At 39.9% G+C, this 12,411-nt stretch overlaps 2 protein-coding genes and 3 gene segments (V, D, J or C); all 5 read right to left on the bottom strand.

Moving 5' to 3' along the window:
• Positions 1-12,411, bottom strand: part of LOC119499314 — an 843,332-nt gene that overhangs the window by 784,111 nt on the left and 46,810 nt on the right. The gene's annotated exons all lie outside the window — the stretch shown is intronic.
• Positions 682-1,627, bottom strand: LOC119497854. The segment is given in 2 exon segments: positions 682-1,064; positions 1,155-1,627. Coding segments are annotated over 2 exon segments (429 nt in total).
• Positions 4,376-8,797, bottom strand: LOC119497855. The gene is made up of 3 exons (XM_037786274.1): positions 8,661-8,797; positions 8,057-8,349; positions 4,376-4,723 (listed from the first exon to the last, which is right to left on the bottom strand). Exons 1-3 carry the CDS (start codon positions 8,701-8,703, stop codon positions 4,376-4,378), a joined length of 684 nt encoding a protein of 227 aa, XP_037642202.1. The 5' UTR covers positions 8,704-8,797.
• Positions 8,894-9,707, bottom strand: LOC119498502. The segment is given in 2 exon segments: positions 8,894-9,236; positions 9,351-9,707. Coding segments are annotated over 2 exon segments (465 nt in total).
• On the bottom strand, positions 11,469-12,047 carry LOC119498525. The segment is given in 2 exon segments: positions 11,469-11,836; positions 11,951-12,047. Coding segments are annotated over 2 exon segments (357 nt in total).

Below are 12,411 nucleotides of genomic sequence, written 5' to 3' on the forward strand. Positions count from 1 at the left end.
ACCACTGAACTCCGCACCCAGAAGTCCACCGGCCGTCAACTGGAGAGGCGCTACAAAAGATCTGGCCTCACTGTCCACCTTGAGGCTTATAAAGAGAATGTGAGTGCCTACAAAGTAGCTCTCTCCCAGGCCAAAACACAGTACTACTCCACCCTCATTACCAACCAACAAAACCACCCCAGACTGCTGTTCTCCACCATCAACCGGCTCCTTCGCCCCCTCGACCCCCCCCTCCCCTCAGGTGCCCCCGACCTCTGCACTAAGTTCCTGGACTTTTTCCAGGACAAAGTCGAGTCCATCCATCAGCAGCTCTTGGCGCCTGCCCACCTCCCTCCACACACACCTCAGCCACTGGGCGTGGCTCCCTTGGATGTTCGCCTGCCTCAGTGCTCCCTCTCCTTCTTCTCCCCTGTATGTGCTCCTCAGGTTGCAAAGTTGGTCACTAAGGCCAAAGCCTCCACCTGTTCTCTGGACCCCATGCCCACAGCCTTGGTCAAGGCGTGCCTACCTGCCCTGTGCCCCATTATGGTGAACATCATCAACTCCTCCTTGGCATCTGGTCTTGTACCCGACAGCCTCAAGATGGCATCAGTCACTCCCATCCTCAAAAAGCCAGGTCTGGACCGGGATGACAGCAACAACTACTAGCTCCTGTTGGAGTGGAACAGAGTGTGACTCCCTCTAGTGGACGTTGTGGAGTATTGTGTTGTCTTTGCTCCAAAGGTTTTTGTACAGAGTTTTGGTGTTTCCTGTCACTGTGGGCTGCAGAGCACAGTAGTACACAGCAGAGTCTGACAGCTGAAGCTTCTGGATCCTCAGAGGAACTGATCTTAAGGCTGAATTCAGTGTGGATGAAAATCTCTCCTGGTCCTCTGTTTTCCCCGAGCCGACTGTAAAGCGGCTCAGGATGAATTTGGGGCTGTTGTTTCCATCCTGTTTGTACCAGAACAGATAGTGATTAGATGAAGTGCTGTTATATTGACAGCCAAGTGTTACTGCCTCTCCTTCAGCAGCAGTCTCATCTCCTTCTGGTTGCAGCACGTTGTCTTTTTGCGCTCTGCATTCTGTCAAACAGCAACAAACAGTATCAGTGTGCCGTTAAAGAATCATGTCAATATTGGACGGATAGCAAAGAAAGACAGTTGTGTTCCTACCGAGGCTCGTAGCAGCCAGCAGCACTGAGATGAACAGAGGCGTCATGTGTGCAGTGTTGAGTCTAAAGAAGGCTGTGATCTCTCTGTGTAGTCTTCATCAACACTGAGTTGGTGGATTAGAAGGAGGAAGCTGATCACAGTGACAGGGCTCATTCACAGCCCCAACACAACACTAACACACTTTGGGCCTCTCTCCTTTCCTACTGCTGACGCTGTTGTGTGGACTCATCATTGGACGTTTCAGGAGACATGTGTCCTGTTTTACATTCACTTTGTTCCACAACAGAGAAAAGCTGCTTTAATATCTGTGATCACAAAGACTGACAGTAAACTGAGGATGAACATGTGATCAACATGTGACTCTTTCTGCTCTCTTCACACTGCTTCTTCTCTTCAATGTAAATGGACAGTTTGGTATCTTTTGGTCGTCTGCAGCCGTGAGACGTCACATTCAAAGATGCTGCAGTTGTTGTGGAAGCAACCGGTTGTTGACTTGGTAAAACGTGGAGCTGTTCATGTGTGACTCTGTCTCCAGATATCATCACTGTTCATGGTAGAGTTGTAGTAGTTAGTGTCTCAGGGTCTATTTGGGGTGTATCTGCAGCTTTCAGAGGATAGTGAAGAATGGAAGGAGCTCATGGTGACCTAATGACCCACAGGGTACCAAGAGGACTGAATCAGTCTCTCTCTTGTCATGGTGGGTTGTGTTTGGTTGGTCCCTGATGTGGATTTGCTGCTCATGTGGATCCCCCCCTCCCCCCAGTATTTCATTAGCAGCTGTAACCACAGTGACTCTGATCAGAATCCATCTGACATGAAGCTGTGGTTTGAATACCACTTCCCTCCTCTCTGAAGAGTAGTCCCATATCTGTGTTGAGCTTTTTGTACAGCCTCTTCTCCACTTTGTATCACTGTGTTTCTAGAGCACAGTAGTAGAGAGCTGTGTCTGCCAGGGTTAGTCTGCTAATGGTCACTTCAGTTGAGTTGAACCCTGTTTCACATTGATATCGTTTATCAGGAATATACTCATTTGTGATGCTTCTTGCTCCTTTCCAGAGTATAAACTGAGGAGCCTGGTGGTCACCATGATGTCTGTACCAATAAAGGATAACGCGTTGTGAAGTTGTCTCATAGTCACATCTGAGTGAGACAGATTCTCCTTCTCTTTTACTGAGCTCATCTTTTACAGGAGAGATTTGGTCTCCAGCTATTAGTCCTGGAAAAAGTAGAGAAAATGAAGCCATTAGACTGACTGATTGTTGATGAGGCTGAGAGGAGAAGACAACTGGACAGTGTTACTCTGTGGACACAAACACTCCACTTTCTATCAACCTGGAGAAAAGAATCACAACATGGAGTTGTTTGTATCTTACCAAAGAAAAGAGCAGCAAGAATAATCCACAGCCAATGTTCCATCTCTACAACAAGGTTTAAATCAACAGGAGAAACTAGCTGATGTTCAACATTCAGTCTGACAATTGTTCTCTTCACAGCAGCACTTGTGATTGACTGAATGGTTGAACACAGTGCACGAGTAGTGTACCTCCTACTGGATAATGTGGCCCTCTAGTGGACGTTGTGGAGTATTGTGTTGTCTTTGCTCCAAAGGTTTTTGTACAGAGTTTTGGTGTTTCCTGTCACTGTGGGCCTCACAGCACAGTAGTACACAGCAGAGTCTGACACTGCAGCAGAGGAGATGTTCAGATGGATTTGCTTCTGGTTCTGATCCACTTCAATCTTCAGTTTAGTGATTTGATGTTTCATTATACTTCCAGTTCCTGAATGGGAGATGATGAACTCTGGTGGTTTTCCTGGATATTGTCGATACCAGAAGAAATAATCACCAGCAGTTGGTTGTTTAGAGTATGTGTAGGACAGAGTAACAGTGCTGTCTTCTAAACTGGACTCTTCATTATTGACTGGAGTGAGTTCTCCACAGCTGACACCTGAAGGAAGAGACAACTCTGTTATTTATTATGTTGCAGAACTCTGAAGAAATGAATCCCATTTATGAAACATTGGAGTTCAAGTTGTTTTTAAAACAGCAGAATCTAGCGTACCTGTTAGAATAGTGACAAACAGTAGAGAAAGTCCATAACAGTCCAATGAGAGCATGTTGAATGAAGGTAATGTTGATGGTTTGTGTATTGAACTCTGCTGAATATAGAAGTTCCTCTCTCTTCTATAGTTCAGTAACATCTTAGCTCCTCCCTGAATCTCTCCGTCTCCTCTTAGATCTGGATTTGACCTTCTCTCAGTTCCACTTCCTCCTGGTTAACAGACTGGTAGCAGCATTTTGGACCAGCTGGAGGAGCTCATTGGTCACATATTAATATAATAATAAATGTAAATTGAGTGGTCCTAGGATTGAACCCTGTGGTACACCACAAGAAATCTTACAAAGAGTCTGTGATGACGACCAGTTTATGGAGATACTTGATTCACATTGTGTGATTGGTCAATAGCGGAGTTCAATATAACAGTGAATATATTGACTCACTGTTAGATACGATTCTGATATTGAATATTTTATTCCAATATAATGTTGCAAATTGTAAGCACTTTCATTGATCGATCACTGGTAACATTAACGATCAATCAATTAAATGTAACTATAAAAACATACAAATTGTGCGTCGACCAAACAATACCAAATGTGTTATTTTTCCTCAATCAAAGCTTTATCTCCACAGCAACATATTACATATTGTCTGACAGCATTGTATAGTCTCTGAAATATAAAGATGTAGAGGCCTAGACATATTGAACACACTGAATAATATTCAATATTAGATTACATGAGGAGTGTGCTCATTAAAATAATATCCGCTAACATATAGCCTAGTTTAATAAGAAAGATGCTCAGAAACAACTAAATGTAACGCTGCAACAAGAAGTTAACAAACTTCTCCGACTGTCAGTGTTGTGATTTCTGCCTGTTCTTCTTGTTCTTGGTGCTGTTAGATCGCTGCTAGCCCGCCCCGTTAATAAAGGTGTATGAGGGACAGTAAACTGGCTTTGAAAGGCTAAACGCCAACAAATATAGACTGAAGCAGAATGTTTGGTTAGATAAAAACATGGTGTGAATTTTTAGAAATGATTACATCCATCTTTTTGACTTTTGGACTGAGGATTGAGACAATTACAGAGAATGAGCGTAGCGACAGAGAGAGACAGAAGGACTACTGCAGGCAATGTTTCTGTAAGTTATTAATAATAATTCAGATGTGAACGTTGTGAATGAAGCTTGGACCTGAACAGTTCTGGTAAACATCCTGTCGGATGGTATGATGTTGCATGTATGCAGACGTTCTGGCCTGCCAGCTTTGCCGGTCCGGGGAATCTCCCCGCGTTGACTTTCCACCAGTCTGTCGACTTTGTATCCAAGGATGAACAATGTCCCGTAAAAAGTTGTCAACCTCCGTGTCCACGCAGCCAGCCAGAGCCACGGCGGAGGCCCGACTCACGGCCGCAGCTCCCGACACCGTTGACCGAGCGTCTCTGTCGGGTTCATCGCCTTCAGCCTGTGGGTTCGCCGTGGCCACCTCCACCACCTCTCCCAGCGCCCTCTGGTGGTGAATGAGAGTCATTGAAACATGCTTAAATAATCCTCCATCCTACTGATATCTAGAATGTAACTACACCTTGTTCATATTTCACATCTTTATTTGATAGATCCATTACATTTCACCCGTTTGATCGAGTTCTTAACGACCGATTAATGGATCGTCCATTTATCGATATCATCCCTACTCCGATATGATGGTGGCATTTTTTAAATAGTTTCACATTTAGTCAGTTATGAATATATCAGAGAGTTCCTCACTAAATTACTCACCTCCAGAGTTTAATCTGAGCTCTATTAGATATCAGAGGATCAGCTGTTCTACTCAGTTATGATGAGCTATTGTTCATATAAATAATATCCCACAACAGCTCATTATCACCAGTTACTGTTGAATAAAACAATGTAGACTGGATCATCATCTCCTGTTGGAGTGGAACAGAGTGTGACTCCCTCTAGTGGACGTTGTGGAGTATTGTGTTGTCTTTGCTCCAAAGGTTTTTGTACAGAGTTTAGGTGTTTCCTGTCACTGTGGGCGTCACAGCACAGTAGTACACAGCAGAGTGTGACACTTTAGCTGAGATGATCTCCAGATCAACATGTTTCTCTGCTTTGTTAATGTGAGCTGAGAAACCAGAACCAGTTGGATGAATCAATCCTCCCTCGGTGATGTGGAGCAGGAACTCTGGTCTGGATCTCTGGTATTGTCGGTACCACTGGATATTGTTGATATTACCTCCCTCATATGTACAGGTCAGGTTGATGTCTCTGCCCTCTGCAACATGTTCTTCAGTACTTTGTGGATTTATGCTGTTCATGGAACCCAGGGCTGCAAAATGAGTATTATTCATGTCAGTTAGTCTGCAAGAGATTGTGACATCAAGAGACTTTTTCTGTCCTCTCTGATCATTTAGAGATAAAACACCACCAAATGTCTTTTTCTATCCTATAAAGTGTTCCCTTCCACAGATAAAGCTGTAGTAGTGAAATGTGTGGTTAATCCAGCAGGTTCAATGAGACGTTGATCTCTGTTCTAACACTCACCTATAAAGGTAAAGAAGAGTAAAAAGAGGTAAAGCAACATGTCTTTGGAGTTGTTAAAGCCAAACAGACAGCAGATGAGCGATGTTGTTCCACTGCAGTAGAATGAAAGAACTAAACAGCCTCTCTGCTGCACAGCCCTTCTCCTCAACATCAAGCTGACTGGGCTTTTAGTTCCTCAAACATTTCTGCTCTGGAGACACAAAGAATCTCATTGGTTGAGTTAAACCTCAGTGGGTGTGGCCAGAGAACTCTTCCATCAGCGTTCAATCCATTCACATTATTTGGACGTCCAGAAGACGTGTGCTTCTGGGAAACTGATCAACTAGAAACTGTAATGTACTGTCTGAATAATGTCATTTGACCTTAGCTGAAGGGATTCTATATCAGTAAAAGCATTATTTATTGCACATGAATAATAACTGGGAAACACAGTCAGCTCACACTAAAGCACATGATGCATCAATAAAGTGATTATTAGAGGTGGAACGCTTCACGAGATTCACGGTTCGCTACGTTTTTGGATAATTTAACATTCAACAGTTGCTCATTGTCCATAATTCATAGTGTAGCAGTTAAAGCAGTGAAATGCTGAGAGAAGGACTCTCTGTCCTGTCTGGTTTTGTTTCCTTCTGAACTCTGACTTCTCTTCCTTCATGTGATCCATCACTCAGTGAATGTTTTAGTGAAAACAAATGATGCTGTTAACAGGTTAGTGAGCAGTTATTAGAGATGAAGTGATGACGTCCACATTTGTGTCTTTGAAATGATAAATTCTGAACTGATATTTCAGGTGTTATTGTCAGAAAGATAATATGATATATTATTTGATTAAAAAAAATCCCCAAAAAATATTTGAAAAAAAAATTACAAAAAAAAATATATATTTTTTTGGAAAATTCTTTTTATTCTTTTTTTCCCAAACATAGCATAACAAACATAACAAAAATTAACCCTGGTGCCAAAATACAAAAAAAATTAAACCTTACATTTAACATTTAATATTTACATACGTACACATCACTTCCCACTCTCACACAGAGACAGGTCCAGCCTTCTTCCCACTCCTAGAGGTAAAGATACAGAGAAAATAACATAAAAATAATATTGAAAATAATTTCATAAGTTAGTTAGAATTAAAAGTAATAAGTACTACAGTTATTTAATTAATGGTAGTAAGATAGAAACTTTAAATAAATAAATTAATTAATTAAATAAATGAAGGGGAAAAAAAGAAAGAAAAAAGAAAACAGCACATATCAAAATAATAAATAATAATTAAGTAAATACCAGATAGAGGTTAGGTTAAGAAGATTCTATATAAGTGAGCCATGGATCCCCTATCCTAAAGAAAAGCTGTGGGCTACCTCTTATAGCATAGGTTATTTTTTCCAAGGGAGCACATGAATTTACTTCATTAATCCACTGAGTAATATTAGGGGGATCCTCATGATTCCACTTAGATGTGGTACATTTATCGGTAGCCGTGATCAAAAATAAATCTGACAAAAACAAAAACCCAAAAATCAGAAAAAAAAGTTTAACCAAAAAAAAAAAAAACTAAAAAATTTGACAAAAAAAATCCGGAAAAGATTATTGACAAATGAACACTGACAACTATTTGACAAAAAAAATACTTTACCAAAAAAATAAGAAAAGAAATGCCCAAAAAAATCCGAAAAACATATTTGACCAAAACAAAATCTGAAAAAAATATTTGACAAAAAAGAAATACTAAAAATACTTGACCAAATATAAAAATACAAAAAATATTTGACGAATAAAAAAAGTATTTAACAAAAAAAAATATTGGAAAAAAAAAAATCCGAAAAAATATTTGACCAAAAAAAAATCCGAAAAAAATATGTGACAAAAAATGAATATAAAAAAATACTTGACCAAATATAAAAATACAAAAAAATATTTGACGAAAAAAAAAATGTTCAACAAAAAAAAATTATTGGACAAAAACAAATTCGAAAAAAATACTTAACAATACATTTATTTTTAATGTTTTAAAAAAAAAAATACAAAAGAAATATTTGACAAAAAAGAGAAAAATTCTTGTTTAAAATAAATTACTTGACAGAAAAAAACAGTGTAGAGAAATACTCCGTCCGGTCAGGTTTTGTTTCCTTCTGAACTCATGAGGGGAAACAATCTAGACTGGATCATCAGCTCCTGTTGAAGTGGAACAGAGTGTGACTCCCTCTAGTGGACGTTGTGGAGTATTGTGTTGTCTTTGCTCCAAAGGTTTTTTGTACAGAGTTTAGGTGTTTCCTGTCACTGTGGGCCGCAGAGCACAGTAGTACACAGCAGAGTCTGACAGCTGAAGCTTCTGGATCCTCAGAGGAACTGATTTCTTGTCGACTCTAGCATCAATTCTGTCTTTCTGAACGTCTCCAGCATCCTTTGCTCCAGAGTAGCGTTGCAGGATAGACTTTGGGTAATCATGAACTTCCTGTTTGTACCAGAACAAAGTAGGATTTGGGTAACTGGTCTCAAATGTACAGTCCAGTGTAAGTGTGTGTCCTTCAGTAGCGATGACATCTCCTGTTGTCTGGTTCACTCTGTCTTCTCCTTTACACTCTGGGGAAGAAGAGAACATGCAGAGGAAGAGATGAATGAATAAAGATGATTGATTAAAGGAGAACAATCAGTAGGTTTAAAGAGTTACCTAGCCACAGAGTCACAATCAGAGACATTTAGAATAGTCTGGATTTTCACTGACTGCTGTCTGATGTCACATTAAACCATAGAAGGAGTTCTTTAGAAGCTACTAGATAGCAACAGAAATGATGTGTTGTTGCTTCTCTGTATAATGAACATTAAAAGCACTCACAGCTCAGTTACTAGTGAAAAGTGTTGAGAGAGGAAACATGGAGTTGTTTGTATCTTACCAAAGAAAAGAGCAGCAAGAATAATCCACAGCCAATGTTCCATCTCTACAACAAGGTTTAAATCAACAGGAGAAACTAGCTGATGTTCAACATTCAGTCTGACAATTGTTCTCTTCACAGCAGCACTTGTGATTGACTGAATGGTTGAACACAGTGCACGAGTAGTGCACCTCCTACTGGATAATGTGGCCCTCTAGTGGACGTTGTGGAGTATTGTGTTGTCTTTGCTCCAAAGGTTTTTGTACAGAGTTTAGGTGTTTCCTGTCACTGTGGGCTTCACAGCACAGTAGTACACAGCAGAGTGTGACACTGCAGCAGAGGAGATGTTCAGATGGATTTGCTTCTGGTTCTGATCCACTTTAATCTTCAGTCCAGTGACTTTAAAAAGTCCTACTTCTCCTGAAGAAGAGTGTGAGATGATGAACTCTGGTGGTTTTCCTGGATATTGTCGATACCAGAAGAAATAATCACTACCAGTAGGTTTCAGTTTAGAGTATGTGTAGGACAGAGTAACAGTGCTGTCTTCTAAACTGGACTCTTCATTCTTGACTGGAGTGAGTTCTTCACAGCTGACACCTGAAGGAAGAGACAACTCTGTTATTTATTATGTTACAGAACTCTGAAGAAATGAATCCCATTTATGAAACATTGGAGTTCAAGTTGTGTTTAAAACAGCAGAATCTAGCGTACCTGTTAGAATAGTGACAAACAGTAGAGAAAGTCCATAACAGTCCAATGAGAGCATGTTGAATGAAGGTAATGTTGATGGTTTGTGTATTGAACTCTGCTGAATACAGAAGTTCCTCTCTCTTCTATAGTTCAGTAACATCTTAGCTCCTCCCTGAATCTCTCCGTCTCCTCTTAGATCTGGATTTGACCTTCTCTCAGTTCCACTTCCTCCTGGTTAACAGACTGGTAGCAGCATTTTGGACCAGCTGGAGGAGGGAACTTCTTCTTTTTCTGGTGTTTATAACAGGAGTTACAGAACGGTAGCTGTGATGATTTAAAGGATGGATCACCTCCTAAAGTAGAGACAACATTATGTTAAATCAGCTGATGATGAAAGGAAAGCTCAGCGTCAAATATTATCCAGGACTGATTTTGGTCATGTTTGAGCACATGGTTATGCGCACACACCTATGCACATGTACATGCTTATTAGCACACACAGAGACACGTTCACTCCTGATATATTGTTGACTAAACTCAGAGATAATGTTGCTTCCAGTCAGATTAATTGTTGCTCGCACTCAGATATATTGTTGCTTGCACTCAGATATATTGTTGCTCGCACTTGATATATTGTTGCTTGCACTCAGATATATTGTTGCTTGCACTCAGAGATATTGTTACTGGCACTCAGATATATTCTTTCTTGCACTCAGATATATTGTTGCTTGCAGTCATATATTGTTGCTTATGCTCAGAAATATTGTTGCTTGAACTCAGATATATTGCTGCTTGCTCAGATATATTGTTGATTGCACTCAGAGATATTGTTGCTTGCACTCAGATATATTGTTGCTTGCACTCATATATAGTTGCATGCACTCAGATATATTGTTCCTTACGCTCAGATATATTGTCGCTTAAACTCAGAGATATTGTTGCTTGCACTCAGATATGTTGTTGTTTGCACTCATATATAGCTGCTTGCACTCCGATATATTGTTCCTTATGCTCAGATATATTGTCGCTTAAACTCAGAGATATTGTTGCTTGCGCTCAGATATAGTATTGCTTAAACTCAGATATATTATTGCTTGCATTCAGATATATTGTCGCTTAAACTCAAAGATATTGTTGCTTGCACTAAGATATAGTATTGCTTAAACTCAGTTATATTGTTGCTTGAGCTAAGATATATTGTTTCTTAAATTCAGATATTTTGTTGCTTGCACTAAGATACTGTATATTTTTGCTTGAACTCAGATATATTGTTGCTTAAGCTCAGAGATATTGTTGCTTGCACTCAGATATATTGTCGCTTGCACTCAGATATATTGTCGCTTAAACTCAGAGATATTGTTGATTGCACTCAGATATATTGTTGTTTACACTCAGATATATTGTTGCGCAAACTCAGATATATTGTTGCTTGCACTCAAATATATTGTTGCTTAAACTCAGAGATATTGTTGATTGCAGTCAGATATATTGTCGTTTGCACTCAGATATATTGTTGCTGGCACTCAGATAAATTGTTCCTTGCCATCAGCTATATTATCGTTTGCATTCAGCTATATTGTCGCTTGCACTCAGATATATTGTTGCTTAAACTCAGATATATTGTTTCTTGTACTCAGATATATTTTTTTCTTGTACTCAAATATATTGTTGCTTGCACTCAGATATATTGTTGCTTAAAATCAGAGCTATAGTTGCTTGCACTCAGATATATTGTTGCTTGCACTCAGATATATTGTTGAGCATTTATTAGTGATGAAGTGATGACGTCCAGATTTGTGTCTTTGAAACGTTAAATTGTGAACTGATATTTCAGGTTTTATTGTCAGAAACATCCGTACCTACGAGAGTTGAACAGAGCAGAATAGCAGCCAGTTTTTCCATGTTGACGGAGGTGAAATGTTGTAACTGAATGTTCAGTATGAAAAAGTTTAGTGAGTTGTGTTTGGTCTGATGTTCAAAGCTGGAATCAAACAGTTCTCTGTCATGAAGCCACCTGTGCAGTCAGGAGGAGACTCATATTCAGATAAGTTTCATCTCTAAAGGTCTTCATCACAACTGACTCATGAGGGGAAACAATCTAGACTGGATCATTAGCTCCTGTTGAAGTGGAACAGAGTGTGACTCCCTCTAGTGGACGTTGTGGAGTATTGTGTTGTCTTTGCTCCAAAGGTTTTTGTACAGAGTTTAGGTGTTTCCTGTCACTGTGGGCTGCAGAGCACAGTAGTACACAGCAGAGTGTGACACTGCAGCAGAGGAGATGTTCAGATGGATTTGGTTCTGGTTCTGATCCACTTCAATCTTCAGTCCACTCACTTTAAGAGTTTGTGAGACGATGAACTCTGGTGGTTTTCCTGGATATTGTCGATACCAGAAGAAATAATCAGTACCAGTTGGTTTTTCAGAGTATTTGTAGGACAGAGTAACAGTGCTGTCTTCTAAACTGGACTCTTCATTCTTGACTGGAGTGAGTTTTCCACAGCTGACACCTGAAGGAAGAGACAACTCTGTTATTTATTATGTTACAGAACTCTGAAGAAATGAATCCCATTTATGAAACATTGGAGTTCAAGTTGTTTGTAAAACTGCAGAATCTAGCGTACCTGTTAGAATAGTGACAAACAGTAGAGAAAGTCCATAACAGTCCAATGAGAGCATGTTGAATGAAGGTAATGTTGATGGTTTGTGTAATGAACTCTGCTGAATATAGAAGTTCCTCTCTCTTCTATAGCTCAGTAACATCTTAGCTCCTCCCTGAATCTCTACAGCTTATGTGCACAGACCTATGCACATGTAAATGCTTATGTGCACACCCAGAGTCACGTTCACGCCCGATATATTGTTGCTTGCACTCAGATATATTGTCGTTTGCACTCAGATATATTGTTGCTTGCACTCAGATATATTGTCGTTTGCACTCAGATATATTGTTGCTTGCGCTCAAATATATTGTCGTTTGCACTCAGATAAATTGTTGCTTACACTCAAATGCTGTTGCTTACACTCAGATATACTGTTGCTGGCACTCAGATATATTGTTGCTGGCACTCATATATTGTTACTT

The sequence above is a fragment of the Sebastes umbrosus genome, chromosome 12 (genome assembly GCF_015220745.1).
Source record: "Sebastes umbrosus isolate fSebUmb1 chromosome 12, fSebUmb1.pri, whole genome shotgun sequence".
Classification (NCBI taxonomy): Eukaryota; Metazoa; Chordata; class Actinopteri; order Perciformes; family Sebastidae; genus Sebastes; species Sebastes umbrosus.